This window comes from Bos indicus x Bos taurus, chromosome 19 (genome assembly GCF_003369695.1).
Source record: "Bos indicus x Bos taurus breed Angus x Brahman F1 hybrid chromosome 19, Bos_hybrid_MaternalHap_v2.0, whole genome shotgun sequence".
NCBI lineage: Eukaryota > Metazoa > Chordata > Mammalia > Artiodactyla > Bovidae > Bos > Bos indicus x Bos taurus.
Window position 1 is genome coordinate 39,606,638 of NC_040094.1, and position 26,013 is coordinate 39,632,650.

Genomic DNA, 26,013 nt, shown 5'->3' on the forward strand with positions numbered 1-26,013 from the left:
GCTTGAGAGTGGATGAATATACCTCACGTCTTCTGCCTCCTGCCAGTGCAAGCGATGAGAGGTGGGGCTGCTGGGCTAGGTAGGAGGCTTCATGTCAGGGATGTCAGTAGTGGGTCTGGTATCACTCAAAGGGCTTAAGTATGCTTGTTGGACGGGCCTCCCTACCTTAATAAGTCATCAGGGCAGAAAAACCTGTGATGCATCTTTTTATTTCTTCAGCTGATTTGAGGGTGTTCAGGCTCTAAAGACAAGGTGTTTGCTTGCAAAAATGCAGGCTGCTGGTGGCAGAGGAAACTGAGTTAAGGGGGTGGAGAGCTCCAAGCGAGCCCTGCCACTCCTGCACAGAACGCTACCATGGCTGGATCCTTCTGAGGCTGGTTACGAGGAATTGTTGATGTAAGAAGAGCACATACCTTTCTCTATATGCTTGAGAACAACTTATCTCTTCTCCTTCAGGCCAGATGCTCTTCAGGCCCTTCCTAGGTTTAAACACAGGTACTGAACTGGCTCTAATCTCAGCCTGCCTACCATCACGAGGCCGGATCTCCTCATAGCCTTGCCCCATCCCCACCCCTCCAAAAATTCAGATCTGCAGTAAAAACCAAAATTAGCCTGCTGCCTTCCCTGGGGTGCTGGGGTGAGGGGATAGAAGAAAAACAGAATCTGTGGCCAGGGTTCTCTCTCGAGCTGGGTTCTGGCCTGGCCCTCCACTCTGGGAAGGGGTCTTGGGGAATTGTTTTCTCCAGATTCTTTAGCCTTCTGCAAGTGACTGAGGTGAAGTCCTTTTGGGTTTCTCTCCCAAGCTTCTTATTAACGGGCTCGGAGGCCAAAGCTCTCCTCCGGCGGTTGGAGAGTTGAGTGGAGGAATTCACATGCTGGTAAGGAAGGCATTGCTATTGACTTGAGCCTGTGGACAGAGTCTGCCTGCTTTGATCTGGGCAAAACCAGGCAAAACAAAGCAGAAACTCCTGCACCAAGCCCAGCCCTCTGGAGTCCCACCAGGTGGTCTGGGGGCTTGTGCCAAAGCCAGGTCCATGTGGCTGAGGCCCTTTCTGGGCTGCGTCCTGGATTTGCCAAGGGCAGAAGGGCAAGGCCCCACCCTGGTCCCAGTGTGGATTGCTCTGAAGAGACCAGGGCTCCCTTCTCAGGATTCCCTGCTACCAGGGAAAAGACAAAGGAAGCTGCATTGCCAAGTTGCAGATTTTGCCTCAGGCAACTAAATTTATTAGCAAGAAAAAATTTTTGTCAGCCCAGCGCTGACCAACAAAGTACATCGTTAATAAAGGATAACAAATCTGTCACTTAATTCATAAAACATACCTCAAGCAGTTACAACTAAAAATAAAGTTGGATTTTTGTTTTAATTTAAAAGCCTCAAAAATAACAAGCAATATGTTTTTAAACATGTAGTAGACACAATTGTCTATTATACAATATACACTGTACACAAGTAGGGCTCGGGCTGGTCAGGGTGGGGGAGATGATGGGGAGAGGGAGGAGGTTCAGGATGGGAAGGTGTTTCATCTGAATCCAGATTTGAGTTGAAATGCTGTGTCATTTAGAAAAGAGAATTGCTAAAGTGAGAAAAAAAATTCATATGCTCATCATTGCCCCCCAAAAACCCTAAACTAAAAGCAGGCATGGGGGAGGTGAGTAGCAAGGACAGGAAGAAGGGAGCAATTAAATAAACGTCTTTAAAGCACACACACTACACAGTGTTCATCATCGGAAGTAGAGTATAAGGCAACGCTCTCCATAGAAAAAGGGGGATCAGGGAGTGGGTGGGTAGCTTTACTTTTAAATAGAAAGTTGGAATGTGCTGGAGGAGAGTCAGGGTGGGGTGGGGCGTGTGGAGTGGAGGCGGACTGGCTGCCAGTGGAGCCCTGGGTGCAGGGCCCCGGACGTCCAGGCGCCCGCAGTGGCCGACGGGGCCAGGGAGGTACAGGAGAGGGAGGGGGCATGGCACGATGCGACTCCGGCAGTGTTGGGGGGAGGGGGCTCACTTTGCTCCTCGACGGAGTGAAATTCATGTTTTTCCTTTGGAAATAAGGGTTCCCACTCGTCCTGATTTAGAACGTCTCATTGGGCATGGCCAGTGTCCATGGTTTGGGCAGGCCAGGAGCTTGTGGTGAGAGGGGAGGGCCAGGGCGGAGCCAAGGGGCTTCAGAAGGAGGTGCATATGGGGCAGCAGAGCCCCTTCCTGTGGGGACAGTTGCACAATAGGAACGGGGGTTGAGGAGGGCCCATGACAGCGTGGGCCTCCTTTCTGCCAGAGGCCCAGGCAGGTCTGCATCTGTGGGGCCTCTGCCTCAGTTGGCCTTACAAGTTCTTCGTGACCAGGTGGGTCTTGTAATGCTTGGTGAGGTGGTCACTCCTCATGAAGCGCTTCTGACACTGGGCACACTCGAAGCGTTTGTCCCCTGGGAAGAGGAGATGCCTGTCACTCACAGATATGTGTCCCTCTGCCTAACCCCGGCTCAAAGCCCTCTCCCCTCTGACCTGCCAGCCTGAGCACTAACAGCCCAAATCACACCCACCAACCGGGCTGGGTTAGCTACTGTTCTGAGTATTGACTCTGAGGCTACAGAGGGTGGGTGAGACCTGCCCCTCCTACTGGCCTCGTGTCCCAGGCCCAGGGCACGTGTCTGCTCACTGGGAGCATCTGCCAGAATAGCAGTTCTCAAAGCATGTGCTGTGGACCACTGGAGGCAGCCAGGTTTTAAGTGGTAGATGGATGAACATTTTTCTACTTTATAGTTTTGTATTTATTTGTCAGTACATTAAAACACTTAGTTATGGTCTCAAGTCTGTGATGTGAAAAGTTAATCCTTCACTGGACATAAAAGAGTAAAAATAGTGAAATGATTTAAGGAAAATCATTTGTTAAATAACAGTAGGAAAGCTGGGAGCCAGAGGGCCTGGGCTGAACCAGCTCCACCAGTCACTGGCTATGTGACCCTGCGCCCGCTCCATGCCTCAGAAAATGGGCAAAATCATAGTACTGTTCGCATCGAGTCGTATGGCAATTAAATTAGTTAATGAGAAAATGTCTAGGAGATTGCAAGACTGAACATCGACATCTTAGGAATCAGTGAACTAAAATGGATGGGAATGAGTGAATTTAATTCAGATAACCAATTCCTTAGAAGAAACAGAGTAGCCCTCATAGTCTACAAAGAGCCCGAAATGCAGTACTTGGGTGCAACCTCATAGACAACAGTATGATCTTGGCTTGTTTCCAAAGTAAACCATTCAACATCACAGTAATCCAAGTCTATGCCCTAACCACTGATGCTGAGGAAGCTGAAGCTGACCAGTTCTATAAAGACCTACAACACCTTCTAGAACTAACACCACAAAAAGATCTCCTTTTCAGTATAGGGGTGGAATATAAAAGTAGGAAGTCAAGAGAGACCTGGATTACAGGCAAGTTTGGCCTTCAAGTACAAAATTAAGCAGGGCAAAGGCTAACAGTTTTGTCAAGAGCACGCACTGGTCATAGCAAAAGACCCTTTTCTAAGAACCTAAGAGACAGCTCTATACATGGACATCACCAGATGGTCAACACCCAAATCAGACTGATTATATATTATTCTCTGTAGACAAACATAGAAAAGCTCTATACAGTCAGTAAAAACAAGACCTGGAGCTGCCTGTGGCTCAGATCATGAGCTCCTTATTGCAAAATTCAGGCTTAAATTGAATAAAGTAGGGAAAACCACTAGGCCATTCAAATAGGACCTAAATCAAATCCCTTGTGATTATACAGCAGAGGTGATGAATAGATTCAAGGGATTAGATCTGGTAGACAGAGTGCTTGAAGGACTGAGGGTGGACGGAGGTTTGTAACCTGTACAGGAGGTGGTGACCAAAACCATCCCCAAGAAAAAGTAAGAAGGCAAAATGCTTGTCTGAAGAGGCTTTACAAATAGCTGAGGAAAGAAAAGAAGCAAAAGGCAAAGGAGAAAGGGAAAGATAAACCCAACTTAATGCAGAGTTGCAGAGAATAGCAAGGAGAGATAAGAAGGTCTTCTTAAATGAACAGTGCAAAGTAGAGGAAAACAACAGAACAGGAAAGACTAGAGATCTCTTTAAGAAAACTGGATATATCAAGGGAACATTTCATGCAAGGATGGGCACGATAAAGGACAGAAACAGTAAGGATCTAACAGAAGCAGACAAGATTAAGAAGAGGTGGCAAGAATACACAGAAGACCTATACAAAAAAGATCTTAATGACCCTGATAACCATGATGGTTTGATCTTTCACCTACAGCCAGACATCCTGGAGTCTGACATCAAGTGGGCCTCAGGAAGCATTACTACAAACAAAGCTAGTGAAAATGATGGAATTCCAGGTGTGAGGAGATATTTAAAATCTTAGAAGATAATGCTGTTAAAATGCTGCAGTCGATACGTCAGTAAATTTGGAAAACTAGGCAGTGGCCACAGGACAGGAAAAGGTCAGTTTTCATTCCAATCCCAAAGAAGGGCAATGCCAAAGAACGTTCAAACTACCATACACTTGGGCTCATTTCACATACTAGCAAGGTTATGCTCAAAATCCTTCAAGCTAGGCTTCAGCAATATGTGAACTAAGAACCTCTAGATCTACAAGCTGGGTTTAGAAAAGACAGAGGAATCAGAGCTCAAACTGCTAACCTTCGCTGGATCATACAGAAAGCAAGGGAATTCCACAAAAAAAAAAAAAAATCTACTTCTGCTTCATTGACTACTACTCCTTTGACTGTGTGGATCACAACAAACTGGAAAAATTCTTAAAAAGATAATACCAGACCATCTCACCTGTCTCCTGAGAAACCTATATGCAGGTCAAGAAGCAACAATTAGAACTGGACAGGGAACAACTGACTGGGTTCAAAATTGGGAAAGGAGTACAACAAGGCTGTATATTGTCACCCTGCTTATTTAACTTACATGCAGAGTACATCACATGAAATACTGGGCTGGATGAATCACAAGCTGGAATCAAGACTGCTGGGAGAAATACCAACAACGTCAGATATGCAGATGATACCACTATAATGGCAGAAAGTGAAGAGAAACTAAAGAGCCTCTTGATAAGGGTGAAAGAGGAGAGTGAAAAAGCTGGCTTAAAACTCAACATTCAAAAAAAACTAAGATCATGGCATCCAGTCCCATCACTTCTTGGCAAATAGAAGGGGAAAAAGTGGAAGCAGTGACAGATTTTATTTTTTTGAGCTCTAAAGTCATTGCAAATGGCGACTGCAACCATGAAATTAAGACACTTGCTCCTTGGAAAGAAATCTGGACAGCATATTAAAAAGCACAGACATCACTTTGCCAACAAACGTCCATCTATTCAAAGCTATCGTTTTTCCAGTAGTCATGTACAGATGTGAGAGTTGGACTATAAAGAAGGCTGAGTGCCAAGAAATTGATACTTTCAAATTGTGATGCTAGAGAAGACTCTTAAGAGTCCCGTGGCCTACAAGGAGATCAAATCAGTCAATCCTAAAGGAAATCAACCCTGAATACTGGAAGAACTGATGCTGAAGCTGAAACTCCAATATTTTGGCCACCTGATGCAAAGTACCAACTCACTGGAAAAGACCCTGATGTTAGGAAAGATAGAAGGCAAAAGGAAAAGAGGGCAACAGAAGATGGGATGGTGAGATAGCATCACCGACTCAATGGACATGAATCTGAACAAACTCCTGGAGAGAGTGGAGGACAGAGGAGCCTGGCGTGCTGTAGTCCATGGGGTTGCAAAGAGTCAGACATGACTTAGAGACTGAACAACAACCACAAAAACATGCTTGGCACAGTGCTTGTTAAATAACTATGCAGCTGTGGCAGAAGTCATCAAGGCATGCAGTGCAAGTGACCTCACTGTGGGAAACACTGTGAAAAAGGCAAGGCTTGTGAGAACCTCCCGGGTAGTCCTGCACTGGAGAAGCAGTCTGTACCCTGCGCTCAGTGGAGCAGTACCGTGGCCAGGCCAGGAATCTCCACGTTGCTGGTGGGGAGCTGACATGGGGTGGGTTGGAGGGCGCTGCAGGGGAGGGAAGCAGACCTGTGTGGGTGCGGGCATGCCGCTGGAGCTCGTCGCTCCGTGTGAACCTCTTGCCACAGAAGAACCAGTTGCAGACAAAGGGCCGCTCGCCGGTGTGCAGGCGCACGTGAGCCCGCAGCAGGGACGTCTTACGGAAGGTCTTGCCGCAGTCGGGGATGTGGCACACGTGCTTCTTCTTGCCCTGCTCTCCAGACCTGGGAATTGGGTTGAAGGTGGGGTAGAGGAACAAGCAGAGAGTGGGAGGTAGAGATGGAGCAGGACAGGATAGAGAGAGGACGTGGGGTCAGGCCGGACAGCACAGGAAGGGGAGGAGGCCAGGTGGCAGGAACTGCTGCCTGTCCCCTCTCTGTGTTCCAGAGAGGGCTTGGGGAACAGGGCACACGCTGGGCTGGCCACCTGGCCAGTTGCCTCGAATTACCTCTTGTCCCCGTCCTTGCAGTTGGGACACGTGCAGGCCATGCGGCGCCGCTTTTCCCCAGGCTGGGTCTCTCCAGCCAGGGCCTGTTCCATCTGCAGCTGGATCTGGGTGGGGCTCAGCCCACTGATGGTCAGGTTGTTTCCAGATACATTCTGCACAGTCAGCTGCTGCTGTCCTATGGGAAGGACGGGGGCAGAGTTCAGGGTGAGGAAGCTGAAAGGTGCAGAGGAGGGAGCCTGACCCCTGTCTGGCCTCCTGCACAGGGTGAGGTTGAGAGTCATAGTGGCTAACAGTTTTCAGCCTGCTGTGTGCCAGATACCATTTTAGAGATCTTAAATGTTGGTGATGGACAGGGAGGCCTGGCGTGCTGCAATTCATGTGGTCGCCAAGAGTTGGACACGACTGAGTGACTGAACTGAACTGAAGCTTCATAAGCCCATGAAATAGGTACTGCTGCTGCTTCTGCTAAGTTGCTTCAGTCGTATCCAACTCTGTGCGATCCCATAGACGGCAGCCCATCAGGCTCCCCCGCCCCTGGGATTCTCCAGGCAAGAATACTGGAGTGGGCTGCCATCCCCTTTTACAGATGAAGAAACTGAGGCTCACAGTCACACAGCCAGAACTTGTAGAACTTGGCTCTGAACCCAGTCATCAACTTCATAGTCAATGCCCAGAACCACCATGCTACACAGGCTGAAGTCACTTCCAGACACTGCCCACCTGGGTCTTATCTTGAAACGCTTTCCCAGAATCTCCTCCAGCTTTAGATCCTTGTGAGACACCAACTCTGCTCCCAGAAAAGCATCCAGGAATTATTGTTCATAGAGGGAGAGACAGTGCCTTGCGCTCTGGAGTAAGTCAAGTCCCCCAGGACTTGCACAAAGCCATCAAAGCAGGGGAGTGCCTGCAGGTGAACTCCTCCCAGCTGCTAAACCAAAGGTGTAAAGTGCCCAAAATTCATTTGAAAGGATGAAGGGAGGAGATTCAGACAGATTCAACTACTCTGAATAGTGCCCTTCACCCAGCTAAAGAATGCAATGAACCAGTTTTGCTCAGTAACTAGTGTTTTATTAGCTGCAAGGTGGCTTTCATACTGAAGATATTACTAAATATTGCCACCGAACTGAGTGCCATACAAGCCAGTCTTGCTACCAAAGGCTCCCTTCTCTTCTATCAACCTTAAGTCAAGGCTTTTCTTCAAGTACCTTTACCCAGAGCCTCCCTTGAACATGTCTTTGGTCTGCACCAAACTATTTTGTACGCATATGTTAGCTGGAAAGTTTTCCTGAGTGCATCTTATGCTCGCCATCATATTCAAGGTCTTTAGCTGTTGGAAGGGCCAACATGTGTCTTAAACTATCTCACAAAGCTGCCATAAGGACCAAGGAACATGCTTCTGAGATGGAAGGGACCAGGCAAACATCAGGCCCATGTGTGGGATGCACAGGCATGCTGCCCACACCCCGGCCCAGGGGCCTTCCCTCACCGCCAGTGTTGGTGATGGTGACGGGCACGCCCTGGACCTGGACACCATTGATGTTGATGGTCTGCATGGCCTGGGCCGCCGCTGCCAGCTGTGCTGCGTTCAGGCTGATGATGCTCCCAGCAGGAGCGATCTTTGGCAGGGGTCGTTCTTTTCGGAGAATTGCAGCCGAGTGCTTTTTGCTGGTCCCACTCAGATGGGCAGCACGGGACGCGGGGCTGCTACAAGTGGTGGTGGAGGCAGTCGCAGCTGTTGCTGGGGGGCTGTCCTGGACAAGGACCGTCTGTACCTCACCAGAAGGCGTACGGATGTAGACCTGGGAGGGGCCAGAGAGAAAAAGTCAGTGCCCCCTGAGAGTCCTGGCACCTGCCACGTTTCAATGCAACACCATCTCCCTGCCCCAAGAAAGAAATGGGGACCTCTTTGTCCACCCAAGTCTTCTCCAACTAGCCCAGACCTACATTTGCCCGCTGCTGATGCCCAACAAACAGGGCTGATGGCATCCCTGTACTAAGCTGACAGATGTTATCTGCTGATTTGAAACAAAACAGTTTACTTAGCATAGAAAAATATAATGCCAAATCTCCGAACTGAAGAATTAGAAGGCAGCTAAATGATGATCTCACAAAAGATGCACTGTGAATGCTCTTCGAACAAATGAAAACAGCCTTTAGGAGATCCTTTTGCCACAAAGGAATCACTGGGGCAAGTGGTGAGACCTGAATGGAGTCTCTGAATTAAAAGTTAGTGTGCATCCTTGCTGGTTTTCTATGCTTGATGGTTGTGCTGTTGTTATATAGAATGTCCTTCTTGTGTATAAGAATTACACACTTTCTATAAAACATTCAGGAGTAACAGGGGCAAGATGGCAACTTATACTCAAATGATTTGTTAAAAAAAATTCTGCTATGATTTTGATTGGAGTTATTATTTTTTTTGATTGGGATTATTTTTGATCCTTGGATTATTTAGAACCAGATTTCTCAGTTAAAAGCAAACAAACCTCATGTTATCTATTATTAAGTACACATCTCATCCTCAATTTTCTGGTATGTGCCTGCCCCTTTTGAAAATCATTGCTAAAAAAAAAAAAAATCATTGCTATTTTCTGCATATCTGAAATTTCTGTTACTAGAACTTTTCTTTCTCACAATATAGAGCAGAGTCCAACACACTTTTTCTCTAAAGGGAAGATAATACATACATATTTTAGGCTACGCAGGTCTTGAGGTCTCTGTCTTACAGTGAATAACCACACAAATTGGCCAGATGTGACCTCAGGACTGAGGACTGCGAATCTCTCTCATAGAGAGTACAGTACACATTTTTAAAAACATGCATATCCTTTGACCCAATTTTAGGAATTTATTTAGTGATAAGATTGAAATTAGCCTAGAAGATCCAGAGTTAATAGCTGGGTTTTAGCTGGATAACAGACAGTACCTCAGGAAATATACGATCATTAAAACATGACGTTGTAGCGCTAATCTTTCTGCACATGTATCCTTACTTCCTTAGGAGGACCCCGATTTTAAGCCCTGTCTCCATCAGTCTCAAGACCCGGGACCTTAGGGGAGAGAGGGAGGCACCTGGAGGCTGCAGCACCTGAGCAGTCTTGCCTCAGTTCTTCACCATCAAGGTAGGTCTGATAAGGGAGGCTCACACGTGCTACAACAAATTACACTGATTCACAGAAAGCCACTTGGCAGTGTGCAATATACCAGAAGGGAGGAGGCACTTAAGGGCAGGCCTCAGATTTCCTCCCCAGGGTGCTTCTTCACCTGCACAACTCCCTACTGTCATCACTCACCCCGATGCCCTGGTTCTCTCTATAGACAGCTGGATTATAAATTCCTCCATGGCAGAAGCTGGTTTTTTATATTCAAAAAGAAATCCTTATACAATTTTAACTGTAGCCCCTGCTACACATAACATAGTGAGCCAGGGTGGAATAAGGGAAAAAAAGTGTGGGTCTGAAATCTGAGTTGAATCCTGGCTCTTTATGTTGAATCCACTTATTTGTGCTCTATTAGATCTGGATATTAATAATTTCTCTGAGTTTCAGCTTCTCCATCTGCAACATGGGCCTAATCTCTGGCTTTTACTAAATTTACACAAAGTATAAACGCTGCCCTGCAGAGCCATATAAATTTGAATATTACAGCCCCCTAATAAATGCCAAAAGTAAGTTCCTGTTTAGGTCAGCATCACAGATGGATGTATCCTAAATGTTCCTGCTATAAAGCTAGGGAGGGGTGCCTCTTCTGAACTTTTGTCATTAACAATGATTAGCATTTTTCCCATTAGTTTTCTTACTTTATATCAAATTCTATGATTCTGACTAGAATTTTTTCACTCTTACTATCATTCTGAGTATGTAGTTCTAGAATAAAAAAACGTTTTTTTTTTGCGGCATGTGGGATTTTAGTTCCTCTACAGGCATTAAACCTGTGTCCCCCTGCAGTGGAAGCAGAGTTCTAACCACTAGATTGCCAGGGGAAGTCCCTGAACTTTACATATCTGCCACCTACTCATCCCCCTACCAAAAGACTCCCCTAAAGGAAGTTTTCAAAATATGGGTATATATGCATGTTGTACTTGATTTCTAAAGACAAGCAGTATGTGGCCCTACAATCTGGCAGAAATGGGCCCTTACTACCCATCCCAAACGATCCTGACTCCCAACGCTGAGGTCAGATGGGAAGATGCACCAGCATCACCTAGAAAAGCGAGCCAAGTGGAACGGAGCATCAGCCATTTAGAGCTGAGGAGGAGAGGGAAGTGCTGCGGAAAGGTCAGCGTGATACCTGAGTAGGTGACGGCTCAGCAGCCTGGATCTGGAAGTTCTGGGAGGGCTTCTGGGGGACGGTGGGGAGTGTGGCGGACGCTGCCTGTACCACCCGCAGGGCCTGCTGTGGAATCTGCACCACCTGCTGCTGCTCGGCCTTGGGGGGCACCACCTGGACCTGCTGGACCACGGCTGGCTGGCCCCCGCCGGGGCTCTGAACAATGAGCAGGTTGTTTCCTGCTTGGATAATGTTGTCTGCGGTGGTCTCGATCAGCACCGTCTCCACCTGCTCGGCCACAGCCACAGGGGGCTGGGCGGCAGGAAGACTCTTCTTCCTGGCTTTCTTGTTAGTCTTAGACAGTGGGGCAGGGGGGCTCTCCGTGAGGAGCTGAGTGGCGGCCCCGGGGTCGCTGGTGTTCACGAGGTTGTTGACAGGCAGAGTAAGGGTCACATTGCCACCGCCACCTGTCAGCTTCACCACATTGGCCCCGCTCTGTGCCGGAGTGGTGGTCGTACTTGACTTCTGGACAGGGGCTGGCTTGATGGGGACGGGCTTGTGACTGGACGGGGACGGGGTGATGATGGCTTGGTTGGTGCCAGGGATGATCTGGATCTGGTTGGTCAGACTGGGCTGCACCTGGATGGTCTGAGGACTGCTGGCCTGGATCTGAGGGACCGCCTGGTACTGGATACTGGTGTTCGATCGGGTCCCTTTGTTGACCACGGTGGGATTCTGGATGGCAAACACCAGCTGCCCCCCAGGGTAGGACGTGCTCAGCTGTGACCCCTGAATCTGAAGTATGTTTCCCTTGGAGGACAAGATTCCAAAACTATTCTTGCTGGGGCTGAGAGGGAGAGGGGCGGGTTTGATAGGGACGAGTTTCCGTGGAGTGGGCTGGGGGGGAGCAGGAGGCGTCACCGCAGCTTCAACAGCTGGAGGGCCGATTTTGCTACATGTCGCGGCAAGCAGCGCTAAGGGAGATGGCTGGGAGTCCTGCAAAACACCAGGAGGAGACCAAGAGTGAGATGTGAGGCCTGCTGCCCAGGAGCCCCACCCTTTAGGATCCTCTCCTCCTGGCAGGCTCCTCCCCACCTGACGAGTGGGGTGCCAGCATCCTTCCCCCGCAGTTGTCCCAGTCTCCCCATCCCCAGTGGTTTCTCCACTGAGGAATTAACAGAGAAAAGGTGGAAAGTGTCCTTCTCAGGAAGGAACTCCCCAGAAGCACCCCTTGACAGGGTGAACTAGCAACATGAGCTGACCTCTTACTCCCTGGGCCGAATGGTGTCTAATGGGGACCTGGAATCACCCTCAGCTTCTAGATGGAGCTCTATTAGCCTCCACCCCACCCCAGCGATAAAGGATCCTTGAGTCATCAAGTGAGGAAGCACTGAGGCAGGGAAGGAGAGAAAGACAAGCGGAGGGGACAGGAGGAATAAACCCTTTGGAAAAGTGTTTTCCAGTGCTTGGGACATGACATTTTCGATGGAGGAGGGCTGCTCTTTCGAAGCTACAAGGAAAGAGCCTCTGGGGTACAGGGACAATCTCTGTTTTCCTTGTATGGTCAGTGGGGACTGGTGGAAGGACCTTGAGTTGCATTCTGCTTTTCCTCCTGACTCAATTGTTGCACCTTAGATGAGCTACCTTGGTTTCTTAGGTCAGAAAAAGTGAAAAACTGAACCCAACTGGTCTCATAGCCTTGGGGAGTTATAGTGAGCCAGCACAGAGCTTCAGTTGTGGTTTCATGTCAGCTTCAGCAAGTCCTTGCAGGCTAATGCAGCCCCCAACCCCCAGAGCCCACTGCCCACTCGCCTGGGTGGTAGAGGCGGCAGGCTGCAGGTAGTCACTGGGACTGACAGCGGCAGTGGCAGCCATGCTGGTCTGTGGATCTGTTGGAAGAGAAGAGATGGAGTAATACTCATGGTGCTTGACAAGAACCCTAGTCCCCTGGCCTCAGATTTTCTTTTTGCCTCTATTTGCTGTTGCTTCTCCATGAGAGGTTGATGACCTTTCCCCACACTACCCTACTCAAAGTTAGCAACCCTACAAAGACCTCTCTTTCTCAGACTTAGCCATCCAGGCTGTGAGGACAGCTGGTCCTGCCTCCACTGGGCTGTCTTCCAACCATCAAAAAGTCTAGAAGAATGTAAAGATACCAAGACTATAAAAACATGGGCTTCAGTAACTAAGCGGTGCCACCTAATGGAGCCCTCTCTGCCAGGCACTGCTGACTCTCCCCAGCTAGACTGGAGCCCCTGTACGGTGGGCAGGGGCGTCTCCCCCAGCTATTCCTGTAGCTCTGACAAGGGCTTCTGCTCACGCCTGCTGTAACCAGATGCCAAGCCAGTCTGGGAGAGAAGCATCGCTGAGCTGGGATCTCTGACAAGAAGGACACATCCACTCCATGTAAAAGTCTAGATCGCTTTATGCTCAGCCTTTATCACATGAACACAATGGCCTAGGTATCGAGCTATATACATATATAGAGAGAGCGAGCGAGCACGCATATGAATAATTACTTTAAATGAACTTATAGTTTTACATAGCATGATAGGCATGGCCCCATAGTATCACCGAGACTAGGAGAGTTAATAACAATGTAATGAGAATGAAAATTTCAAAAATCCTACCTTTTTTTATATGTGTATGTAATTCTATATATGAATACAGCAGTGAAAAAATCTATTAAAAAAAAGGCTAAAATGTTAAAAGCCATTATCTCCTGGTGGTAGATTTTTGCTTCATTTAAATAATTTTCCCCATTTTTCTGTATTTTCTCATTTCCCCACAATGAATATACTCTACTATACTTTCATTTTAAATAAGGAAAATAAAGAACATTGAGCAAGTAACGAAGGAATCTCTACTCTGAACTTAGGTCTGATCTAAGAGAAACATTAGACAAGTAAAATGGAAATCAGGGGAATCTGAGACTCTAAGCCATCTTATAGTTTATAGATCACAAGAAAAAGAGCACCATGCAGAGAGTCAGACTTGTATACACCTCAGGTTTCAGGAAGTACAGAAACAAGAAGGGCATCACTCAGAGACGGGAAGAGGCAGAACGGCTCAGGCATTGAGCGCTGGGAACCACTCACAGTTTGGCTGGTCTCTGACTTCTCTTTGGGAGAATGATTCTTAAATGAGAAAAGGTAAAGAAAAGGTAAAGCAGCAAACTGCAGCCCAGGACAGGTTAGTAAGCAGGCTTGTCAATGCCTTAGATGGTTTCCAGGCCCCGAGGCCACATGAGCTGCACTCCACAGTAGGCAGAGACTTTGCAGCAAACTGTGTGAGGAGCCAGAGGGCAGCTCTGGGCAGATTGCACAGGTGGATCCTGAAACATTACAGACACTGATCCTCAGCAAAACCCTAGAACAAATGACTAAACAGCACTACTATTACTAAGGTAAGGAAGGCAGTGATCTCAAGGAATAAGCATGGGGTTGCTAAAACCAAGTCATACTGAACAAACCTGTTTCTTTTTTATGGGGTTTTGGATGGCTACACCGAGAGAGTAGTATACAAAAGCTCTGTATCAACAGGGCATTTGATGGAAATGGTCATAGTATTCTAATGAACAAGGCAAAGAACTACATGCAGGATAATAGTCTAGTTTGGGGGCTAAGCTGAACATGCCTCCACCTAAGCGCTGAGATCCAGTCTGTCCTGAGCAGTGTGCTGCTGTGAGGTCATCCAGGGTCTCCTGCTAGAGCTGGGTCTCCCAACCGGGTCGGCAGGGTTCCCCTCGGAGGCTTTTTCTAGCAGAAAGTTTTATTCTTGTGTTTTCACTGCGATGATCATCTTTTAAAAATGAACATATACTGGGACGTCCCTGGTGGTCCAGTGGTTAAGATTTCGCACTTCCACTGCCGAGGGCATGAGTCTGACCCCTAGTCAGGGCTAGGATCACGCACTGACTTGTGAGGCAGCCAAAAAAGAACATGTAACTACAGATGAGTAACTGCTGCGTAACCAAGATTCGCACATTTCTGGGCCTCTGTGAGTTGTGCACAACTGTACTGGTACCAAGTGGCACCACTCTAACTACATGGGCTTAAGACAACTTGATTCTGCACATTTAATTCAAGGCACATTTATGCAAAGTGATGGATGATGGCTCTTCAGAAGCCTCGGAGGACCACGTCGCTGGACACTAGAGACTGCAGGGTGGGTGTGCAGAACCCAAGGAGCCAGGGTGTCAAATCTGTGCTGAACGTACACTGACAGCAGCAATTTAGGTTCAGTCAACTTCTCCCCCCACCAAATGATGCTGCTGATTTTATTGGCTTTTCTTTAGTTATTGAATTAATTTTATAGGAACTACATCTATGAACTGATAAACAGATTATTATACATAATTACGGTAGGTTGCAGCCTTACAGTGTAAACAACCTAAGTTGACTGAAAAAACATCTTCCCTTTAGAGCAGTGTTTAAACTATTTAGACCATGAACCACAATCATAAAAACAATTTACATCAAGACCCAGTATATGCACATACACCCCCACATACTTCCCCGTCCTGTGCTCATGCAGTAAGAATTTCCTGAAATAAAATTTGCCCTTGCTACATGTGACGGGCTTTGATATTTTTCTACTCTATTTCACTTTTTTAAATGCCAGTTGTGACTCACTAAATTGGTTTTGTGCCCTACAGGCTGGAATCATGGCTTCAAAGCAGTCTATCCACCACCCAAGTTAGGGAAACCATGCAAAAGACCTAGAAGGCAAATTAACTTTATGGATGTCACAAAACTGAGGATTGTAAACACAATGGGTGTCTGTACGAGGGTTCAAAGAGAACTTAAAAAAACTGGTATGTGCAGTGCTTAAGAGCATGAGGCTCCAGACCAAAATGAGCATTCAGACTGTGGGACGGCCGGGGCATTCCTCTCCCAGCCTCAGCACACCACCTGTAAAACAGAGGTAAGGTCGTCCTGACACGATTCTAGGAGGCGTCAGTAATGAAAAATATTGAGCCTAGAGTGGGTAATCAATAAATGGTGGTTTAAACTTTGAAGTTGAGTAAACACTGCATTTCAGTTAAGAAGAGAAAAAAAATCACATGCATATAGGACAGGAAGACAGAGCTTAATCGTGTTTCTCAAGTGAAAAAGCCCCAGTGGTTTTGACTCAAAGTTATATGGGAAGCAACAGAACCTAGATGTGGTTGCCAAAAAAGCTACTGCAATCTTGGGCTGCATTTCCAAAAGTTCAGTCATAGAAAATAATAGTCCTCGTCTGCTCTGTACTGGGCCCCGCCTGGAGTGTCGGGTTCCGTCCTGAGGGATGTTTTGAAAGAGGGATTTTCAAGCGGAGCTTGAGGGCAGCTGTGGTGGTGACCAGGACACCAGAGCAGCAATATCCACCAGGACATCTATTCCACACATGTACTGAATGAGAAGAACCAAGACTTTGGGGTGGACATTTCAGTTTTCTAGAGGGGAGAACTTTCAAACACTGGGATCAGTTGCCTCTTGAGGTAATGTTCTCCCTTCTCTGGAGTCATTTAGCCAGAGATGCGATGTGTGTCCCTCCGGTGGGGTGGGAAGGTGCATGAAATGATCTGATCTGAGAATTTAAATCTTTTTATAATCCTCAAACCTCACTGCAGATAAAAACACAGGATGAGTTGGTTGCTGGCAGGGCTGGGAAGGGCAGGCAGGGGCTCTTCCAGGAGGCTCCCCTGGGCTCAGGTTCACTTAGCTAAAAATGGCGAATGACTCTCCCTCTGACATCCCCTGTTATGAAACAGGAGGACACCAGGAAAGGATAGAGTGCAAACAAAATGAAAACTGGCCCAGTGCTTATTCACCTCCCTTTCCCATCCCTCTCCCTCTGCGGTCATTAGCACCCTGGAGTCAAAGTGTCTAGAGATTCCACTGGGCTGAGTGGCTTTTCAGTGAGGAAGTTACAGCAGAGTCCTGATGCCACTGCAGAATGAAATCCCAGGATGTGGCAGGGAGATGAGTCTCCATATTGGTTGTCCAGCTCCACAGCCCGGGGGCCACAAAGCTCTGCGAGACTCTAGGAGAGAAACCACTGGTTTGAGATCTAGATGAATACTTCAGGGGCCGGCCGGGGAGGAGAATGAAACCAACCAAGATGGTGCAGGGAGAACGCCCTCAGTCTGCGCTGGCGTCAGGACTCTGCTGTAACTTTCCCCTTTCCCTGTCTCATGAAGTTTTATGGTGATTTGCTATACCAGCAATTGCAGCTGTCTTAGGCTCCAAGGAAAATTTCCAAGGCTGTCACACAAGGCTTCCAGGCAGGGGTTGGGGGGTGTTCAGTGCCTGACGGGTCCACCCTTGATTTTCCTTTTCCCTATACTGGAAACCAACTTAATTCCAATTTAAAACCATGAGTGTCCCAGATCTGGATGAACATACGATAGTTCGTCTCCACCTCCATCCCTCCAGCTGTAGCTTCCTCATTCCTTGGCCAAACTTAGTGGAAAAGCTGCCAGCACCCTGCTGTCCCCCTCCTTTCTCACCTCCTCACTTGGACTTGCACCCCAGGTCTCTGCTGATACTGCACTTGCCAGGCCACCAGGGGCCCCCTCATTGTTAAATTCAACGGACCCCTGACCCTTTGACCATTTCCTCCTCTTGAAATCCCCACAGATTTCCTCCTACCTCTCCAGCCACCTCTTCCCTTTGTGTGTGGGCTCCTTTTGCCATTCCTTCAATACGGATGTTCCTCACTAACATCTTCCCCACCCAACACCCATTCCAGAAGTGACTGTGCCCACTCACATGGCTTCAAGTACCTTTCCCAGGCTGATGAGCCCTAGGTCTATGAATGGCCTACACATCTCCCCTCTGAGTGGTGGACCAGTACCTCCAGCCCTCTGTGGGCTTTTCACCCAGGACTGCCAATGCTGAGCTGTTACCTGGGCCCATTCTCTTCCCAGCCTGCTCATCCCCAGTCACCACGGGCCTCCTTCCAGATCCCTGAAGAGCCTCCATCTCTTCCCAGTTCTCATCCCTGCCCTGTCCTTGCTCAGAACTTTCTTCTCTCTTCACTAGCTAACATGACTCACCCTTCAGATCTCAGGCTGGTTTTTTTTCCCTCAAAAGTCCACTGTGTAAAAGGCATGTCATTTCCTCGGAGAGGCCTTCCAGGAGCCTTGAGATGAGGTTAACTCCTCTGGTAATTCACCATTCATTAAATCATTATGGGCTTAATGTCTCTCTTCCACACTCATGGAAATCAGGGGGCTCAGGTCTGTTTTCACTGCTGAGCCGCTACATCAAGCCTATTACACAGCACAGTGACACCAGTGCCTGAAGGCTGAATGGATAATAAATATTTCTGGTTACCCAGACGCTCTTTCGGTACTTCCAGAGTTCCATCCTCATCACCACCCAATCATCAAGTCCTCCTGGGTCTGCCTCCTAAATATGAATCTCTCTCCATCTGCCTTATGCTAGAGTTAACCACCTTCAGCCCAGCCCGAAATATGGCCCAAAGCCTTCAAGATGGCTCCCTAGCCTCTGGCCTAGCCACCTCTAATCCAGCCTCCACAATCTTGTCTGAACAATCTTTTAAAATGTAAATTCACTCAACTACTCCCCCAGATTAAATCCTTCAATCAGTTCAGTTCAATTGCTCAGTCGTGTCCGACTCTTTGCGACCCCATGAATAGTAGCACGCCAGGCCTCCCCGTCCAACACCAACTCCCAGAGTTTACTCAAACTCATGTCCATCGAGTCGGTGATGTCATCCAGCCATCTCATCCTCTGTTGTCCCTTTATCCTCCTGCCCCTAATCCCTCCCAGCATCAGGGTCTTTCCCAGTAAGTCAACTCTTCGCATGAGGTGGCCAAAGTACTGGAGTTTCAGCTTCAGCATCAGTCCTTCCAATGAACACCCAGGACTGATCTCCTTTAGAATGGACTGGTTGGATCTCCTTGCAGTCCAAGGGACTCTCAAGAGTCTTTTCCAACACCACAGTTCAAAAGCATCAATTCTTCAGTGCTCAACTCTCTTCACAGTCCAACTCTCACATCCATACATGACCACTGGAAAAACCATAGCCTTGACTAGACAGACCTTTGCTGGACAAGTAATGTCTCTGCTTTTTAACATGCTATCTAGGTTGGTCATCGGAGAAAGCAATGGCACCCTACTCCAGTACTCTTGCCTGGAAAATCCCATGGACAGAGGAGCCTGGTAGGCTGCAGTCCATGGGATCGCGAAGAGTCGGACACGACTGAGTGACTTCCCTTTCACTTTTCACTTTCATGCATTGGAGAAGGAAATGGCAACCCACTCCAGTGTTCTTGCCTGGAGAATCCCAGGGATAGGGGAGCCTGGTGGCCTGCCGTCTATGGGGTCACACAGAGTCGGACACGACTGAAGTGACTTAGCAGCAGCAGCCAGTACTCTTGCCTGGAAAATCCCATGGGCAGAGAAGCCTGGTAGGCTGCAGTCCATGGGGTAGCTAAGAGTCGGACATGACTGAGCGACTTCACTTTCTCTTTTCACTTTCATGCATTGGAGAGGGAAATGGCAACCCACTCCAGTTTCTTGCCTGGAGAATACCAGGCACAGGGGAGCCTGGTGGGCTGCCGTCTATGGGGTCACACAGAGTCGGACACGACTGAAGTGACTTAGCAGCAGCAGCAGCAGGCTGGTCATAAATTTCCTTCCAAGGAGTAAGCGTCTTTTAATTTCATGGCTGCAATCACCATCTCCAGTGATTTTGGAGCCCCCCAAAACAAAGTCTGACACTGTTTCCACATCTATTTCCCATTAAGTGATGGGACCAGATGCCATGATCTTAGTTTTCTGAATGTTGAGCTTTAGGCCAACTTTTTCACTCTCCTCTTTCACTTTCAAGAGGCTCTTTAGTTCCTCTTCACTTTCTGCCATAAGGGTGGTGTCATCTGCATATCTGAGGTTATTGGTATTTCTCCTGGCAATCTTGATTCCAGCCTGTGCTTCTTCCAGCCCAGCGTTTCTCATGATGTACTCTGCATAGAAGTTAAATAAACAGGGTGACAATACACAGCTTTGACATACTCCTTTTCCTATTTGGAACCAGTCTGTTGTTCCATGTCCAGTTCTAACTGTTGCTTCCTGACCTGCATATAGGTTTCTCAAGAGGCAGGTCATTTGGTCTGGTGTTCCCATGTCTTTCAGAATTTTCCACAGTTTCTTGTGATCCACACAATCAAAGGCTTTGGCATAGTCAATAAAGCAGAAATAGATGTTTTTCTGGAACTCTCTTGCTTTTTCCATGATCCAGCAGATGTTGGCAATTTGATCTCTGGTTCCTCTGCCTTTTCTAAAACCAGCTTGAACATCTGCAAGTTCACGGTTCACATATTGCTGAAGCCTGGCTTGGAGAATTTTGAGCATTACTTTGCTAGCGTGTGAGATGAGTGCAATTGTACGGTAGTTTGAGCATTCTTTGGCATTGCCTTTCTTTGAGATTGGAATGAAAACTGACCTTTTCCAGTCCTGCAGCTACTGCTGAGGTTTCCAAATTTGCTGGCATATTGAGTGCAACACTTTCACAGCATCATCTTTCAGGATTTGAACTAGCTGAACTGGAATTCCATCACCTCCACTAGCTTTGTTCGTAGTGATGCTTTCTAAGGCCCACTTGACTTCACATTCCAGGATGTCTGGCTCTAGGTGAGTGATCACACCATCGAGATTATCTTGCTCATGAAGCTCTTTTTTGTACAGTTCTTCTGTGTATTCTTGCCACCTCTTCTTAATATCTTCTGCTTCTGTTAGGTCCATACCATTTCTGTCCTTTATCGAGCCCATCTTTGCATGAAATGTTCCCTTGGTATCTCTAATTTTCTTGACGAGATCTCTAGTCTTTCCCATTCTGTTGTTTTCCTCTATTTCTTTGCATTGATCACTGAGGAAGGCTTTCTTATCTCTCCTTGCTATTCTTTGGAACTCTGCATTCAGATGCTTGTATCTTTCCTTTTCTCCTTTGCTTTTTGCTTCTCTTATTTTCACAGCTATTTGTAAGGCCTCCTTAGACAGCCGTTTTGCTTTTTCGCATTTTTTTTTCTTGGGGATGGTCTTGATACCTGTCTCCTGTACAATGTCATGAACCTCCATCCATAGTTCATCAGGCACTCTATCTATCAGATTTAGTCCCTTAAATCTATTTCTCACTTCCACTGTATAATCATAAGGGATTTGATTGAGGTCATACCTGAATGGTCTACTGGTTTTCCCTACTTTCTTCAATTTAAGTCTGAATTTGCCAATAAGGAGTTCATGATCTGAGCCACAGTCAGCTCAGATGAATTTAACTCAGATGACCATTATATCTACTACTGTGGGCAGGAATCCCTTGGAAGAAATGGAGTAGCCATCATGGTCAACAAAATAGTCCGAAATGCAGTACTTGGATGCAATCTCAAAAACTATAGAATGATCTCTGTTCGTTTCCAAGGCAAACCATTCAATATCACAGTAATCCAAGCCTATGCCCCAACCAGTAACGCTGAAGAAGCTGAAGTTGAATGGTTCTATGAAGACCTACAAGACCTTTTAGAACTAACACCCAAAAAAGATGTCCTTTTCATTATAGGGGACTGGAATGCAAAAGTAGGAAGTCAAGAAACACCTGGAGTAACAGGCAAATTTGGCCTTGGAGTACGGAATGAAGCACGGCAAAGACTGATAGAGTTTTGCCAAGAGAACGCACTGGTCATAGCAAACACCGTCTTCCAACAACACAAGAGAAGACTCTACACATGGACATCACCAGAGGGTCAACACCAAAATCAGATTGATTATATTCTTTGCAGCCAAAGATGGAGAAGCTCTATACAGTCAGCAAAAAAATCCTAAAAAAATAGTTTAGGCCAAAACAAGCTGCCCCTCCCTGACTACCTCCCCACTCCCCATCCCCAATCTCTCCTACTTTATCTCTTGCCCTTTCAACTCTCTCCACAAACATTTCAGTTTTTTCTATTTCAGGAACTACAACACATTCTCACCTGGAGCCTAAGCACACTCTCTCCCATTTGTCTGGCCAACTCCAGTCCTTCTTCAGAGCTCATGTGTAGCCCTCCTGACGTCTGGGGCAAGTGCTCCCCACATGTGAGGCAAGTGCCGCTGCTCTGTGCCAGTGTATATGCACCATGGGACCTTCACAGAACTTTCCCCCCGCAACAGGGCACGGAGCGCAGCTCGTTCTAGAGCTCTTTCCATAGGCTGCCTCAGGGAGCACCACGTAACAGGAAGAAGCTTCAGACGGGACCCTGGAGCCCTGGCCATCAGACCGGGGGTTGTTTCACTAGTCTTTCACTGGAGAATACTACTCTTGAGCCAGGGAATGAGAGAGAAGGGAAACAAAGAAACACAACTGAGAAAGAACTTGGCTCAAATTCCACAGCCAGGCCTTGGGGGTACTTGTTTTTACTGTGTCGTGGGGTCTTACCACCCTAACTATGGCTTTCTTGGCTGTCTGCTATGCTATTTCCCCTAGAGGAATTTCACTCTGTGCAAACAGTTCTTCTGTGGCTATTTTGGTCAGCTCACCTGGGCCTGAAGCCAGCAACAGTTCCTAGGCCCAGTCCAATTGCCTAGCCTGGAAGAATTTAGAGCTGGTAAGGGAAAGACTAAACCATAGCTGGTTTTAGGAAACTAAGCTGGACCTCAAAGGGAGCTAAGAATGGACTGAGAGAGAAAGGATCAAGAAAGACTCTAAAATACTCTGAGCAAAAAATCCAACAATTAGAATAATCATATAAAAGAGATCGTAACAGTAGAAGGAATTTCATTGATTTTCATGAAAAGAGAATAGTTCCAGGTGTGGCTATTGCCAGAGGCAAGTAAAGATTGCAGATCCTGTCTCCACCCACTTATTGAGCCCTCCAGTCTTCTCCCAACTTTGACCTCAGCCTCAGCCCATGTGTGTGTCCAGAATTTCATCAAGAAGACTCCCTTTATCAGCCAAGATCCATTATTTCTCTCCTTATCGAACAAAACTCCTCGCAACAGCCACTGTACTTGCTGTCCCTCATTGCTCTCCTTCCAGTCTTTCTTGAACCTGTTCCAGCCAGGTTGCCCCTTTCCATCCACACCACAAAAATCACCTCCCCACCCCCCCACCAGGGACCTCCACTTTCCCAAGCTGGATGGTTAATTCTTAGATCTAGGCTTGTGTTATCTGACAGTTGGCCCCTCTTCCTCCTTGAAATAACATCTTCACTTGGCTTGCAGGGTGGCCTCTTACCCCTCTGGCTGCTTCTTCTAAGATTCCTTGGCTGGGTCTGTCTCTCAAATTCTAAATGCTTAATCTGCTCCAGGGCTCAGTCTTAGGTCCTGTTTTTTTTCTGTCTACACCTGTTTGTTGGGGGATTTCATCTAGTCTGGTAGCTTTAGAAACCAATCATATATATAGGTTCATACAGACCTAGTCCGGGCTTCCCTGGTGGTTCAGTGCTAAAGAATCTGCCTGGAATGCAGGAGACACAGGTTCGATCACTAAGTCGGCAAGATCCCCTGGAGAAGAATATGGCAACCCACTCCAGTATTCTTGCCTGGAAAATCCCATGGACAGAGAAATCTGATGGGCTACGTTCCATGGGATTGCAAGAGCCGGACACAACTTAGTGACTAAACCACCACAGTCCTGATGACTCCTAAACATGTATTCAGACTTGTATATCTTGACTGCCTACTGTTATCTCCACTTGGATGTACTGGTAAGCAACTCAAGCCTGCCCTAGCCCCAAAAAGGGCTCCTGTTAGCTCCCTAATTCCGTGCCTCCTTCAAACTTCCCCGGGGCAGTGAATGGAACTCCACTTTTTCAGCTATTCAGCCCTAAAACCTTGGGAGTCACCCTCGATCTTTCTTTTTTCCACTCTGTGTTAGTTGCTCAGTCCTGTTGGACTCTTTTGTGTCCTCATGGACTGTAGCCTGCCAGGCTCCTCTGTCCATGGAATTTTCCAGGCAAGAATACTGGAATGGGTAGCCATTCCCTTCTCCAGGGGATCTTCCCGACCCAGGGACTGAACCCGGGTCTCCGCATTGCAGGCAGATTCTTTATTGTCTTAGTCACTAGGGAAGCCCCCTCTCTACTTGTCAAGAAACACTTGAGCTCTATCTTCAAAATATATACAGAATCTGACTGCTTTCACAACCACTTCTTTTTATCACCCAGGTTCAGGTCCCCATCATCTCTCGCTTGGATAACTGTGAAAGTCTCCTAGCTGGGCTTCTGACTTTGTCCCTGCTGGTTTTATTCTCAACCAGCATCCCGAGACCCATCAAACTTAAATGCAATCCTGTTACTCCTCTGCTCAGAGTCCCTGCTACTGCTATTGCTGCTAAGTCGCTTCAGTCGTGTCCGACTCTGTGCGACCCCATAGACGGCAGCCCACTAGGCTCCTCTGTCCCTGGGATTCTCCAGCCAAGAATACTGGAGTGGGTTGCCATTTCCTTCTCCAATGCATGAAAGTGAAAAGTCAAAGTGAAGTCGCTCAGTCATGCCTGACTCTTAGCGACCCCATGGGCTGGAGCCTACCAGGCTCCTCCGTCCATGGGATTTTCCAGGCAAGAGTACTGGAGTGGGGTGCCATTGCATACTATCACCCAGTCAAATTAAGAGTCAAAGTCCACACCACAACACATAAGGGGTCCATGTGACCTCTCTGACTTAGCTGTCACTCTCTCTCACTCACCGCTTAGGCCATGCTGGCCTCCCTGCTATTCCAGTACATGCCAGCTAGGGCCCCTCTTCAGGGCCTTTGTACTCACTGTTCTCTCTGCTTGAGTTCTTACCGTCTGCCCTCCACAGATTGTTGTTTAGTCGCTAGGTCATGTCCAAATCTTTACGACCCCATGGACTCCCCAGATTAAGCCTGGCTCAATCCCTCCCATCCCTCCTTCAGGGTTTTCTCAAACTCCCTTCTCTGACAGCCCTACGTAAACCATACCCCTCATGTTCTCCTGTCCTCTATTCAGTTTTCCCCTTAGCACTTCTTATTGTCTGATATCCACTAGTTACTTCATGTCTTCTACCAGATGTACCTTCCTTACCTACTGGCAAGGAAGACACTTCATATATAGAAAACCCGCAGATCTGCATGTCCTGGCACTAGGTGCTGGCATCCACTCACCAGGTCAGCTCAGCCGATCCAATCGCAGAAGGAACTCAACTCTGCCGGTCACCTCACATGGGGACAAGAGTCTATGTGTGGACCAGCACAGTCGAGTCTTTCTCCTGGACAGAAACCTCAGACGTGCACCTCATCACTACACACCAGATGCCGAATCTCAATGCCTCTTTCAATGAACAGGTACTGGGGAGAAATTCTTTCACAAGTGAGTTAAGACGATGCGGGTCCCTGCTGTCTGAAGACCTCTTATCTGTCTCCACCCTGCAGCTCTCTCCTGAAAATGGGACCGTATCATTTGCTAGCTCGCATCCTATCAGACTGGAAAGGACCCTAGAGAAGTGAGTGGGGACATGGGACAGCCAGCAGGGGGTGGTGAGAAAGAGTCCCAGGCAACGGTACAAAAATACTGGGCCTCAGAACACTGCCAAAAACAGGAAAGAAGAAACCAAGACACACTTTTTCCCCTCTAAAGAATATCATTATGTACAAACTTTATGTACATGCTTTCTCTGCTTTGACACATTTGTGAGTCACTCTGTACATTCGTCTGGGACATAACTGGTTAAAGTTAGTGGTGACTTCATTTCCCCTGGGACGAGACAGTCACCATTTATTCTTCTGATGGCTGGGAAATGTTTGGGTCTGCTCTGAGGCTAGTCTGAGAAGACTTCCAGTTAGACACTAGCTGGGGGCAGAAAGAGTCCACATCCAGTCACACGGCCCTGCCTGCCGTCTCTTCCTCCCTATTCACACCCTCTGAAAGGCGGCTTTGTGGTTCCACCGAGTCCCCTAGGAGAGATAACAAACACTCCACAGAGGAAGCTCTAGAAAGAGGACATTTGGGAGTGTGCAGGCCAGTGCCTGCTGCTTTCTGAGCCGTTTTCACTGCGTGGCTGGGATGAAGAGACCACCTAACAGCCTCAATCATGGCTTGGGGACAGATGCATCCAGTGAGGTGGGGCTTCTGGCTAGAGACAACATGCAGTGCTGATGCGGAAACAAACTGTAGCTCAGGGGAATGAGATGGGCAAAGGGAGGATTCCGTTGGGTCTGCAAGCACCTTCTTCCTGTGCCAAACAGCTCTGACGTCTCAACGTTGCTTGGAGTTGCTCACAGAGGGTAAACTGAGAAGCAGCAAAACTGAGCACTTTGTTCTTTGT

At 47.6% G+C, this 26,013-nt stretch overlaps 1 protein-coding gene across 1 annotated transcript in view; it reads right to left on the reverse strand.

Moving 5' to 3' along the window:
• Positions 1-1,194: 1,194 nt before the first annotated feature.
• Positions 1,195-26,013, reverse strand: part of SP2 (Sp2 transcription factor) — a 31,404-nt gene continuing 6,585 nt past the window's right edge. The window contains exons 2-7 of the mRNA XM_027519628.1: positions 12,558-12,634; positions 10,767-11,741; positions 7,963-8,275; positions 6,477-6,651; positions 6,059-6,252; positions 1,195-2,420 (exon numbers count right to left, since the gene is read on the reverse strand). Coding sequence (XP_027375429.1) covers positions 2,320-2,420; positions 6,059-6,252; positions 6,477-6,651; positions 7,963-8,275; positions 10,767-11,741; positions 12,558-12,634 — 1,835 coding nt within the window. The 3' untranslated portion in view covers positions 1,195-2,319. The remainder of the gene's footprint in view (positions 2,421-6,058; positions 6,253-6,476; positions 6,652-7,962; positions 8,276-10,766; positions 11,742-12,557; positions 12,635-26,013) is intronic.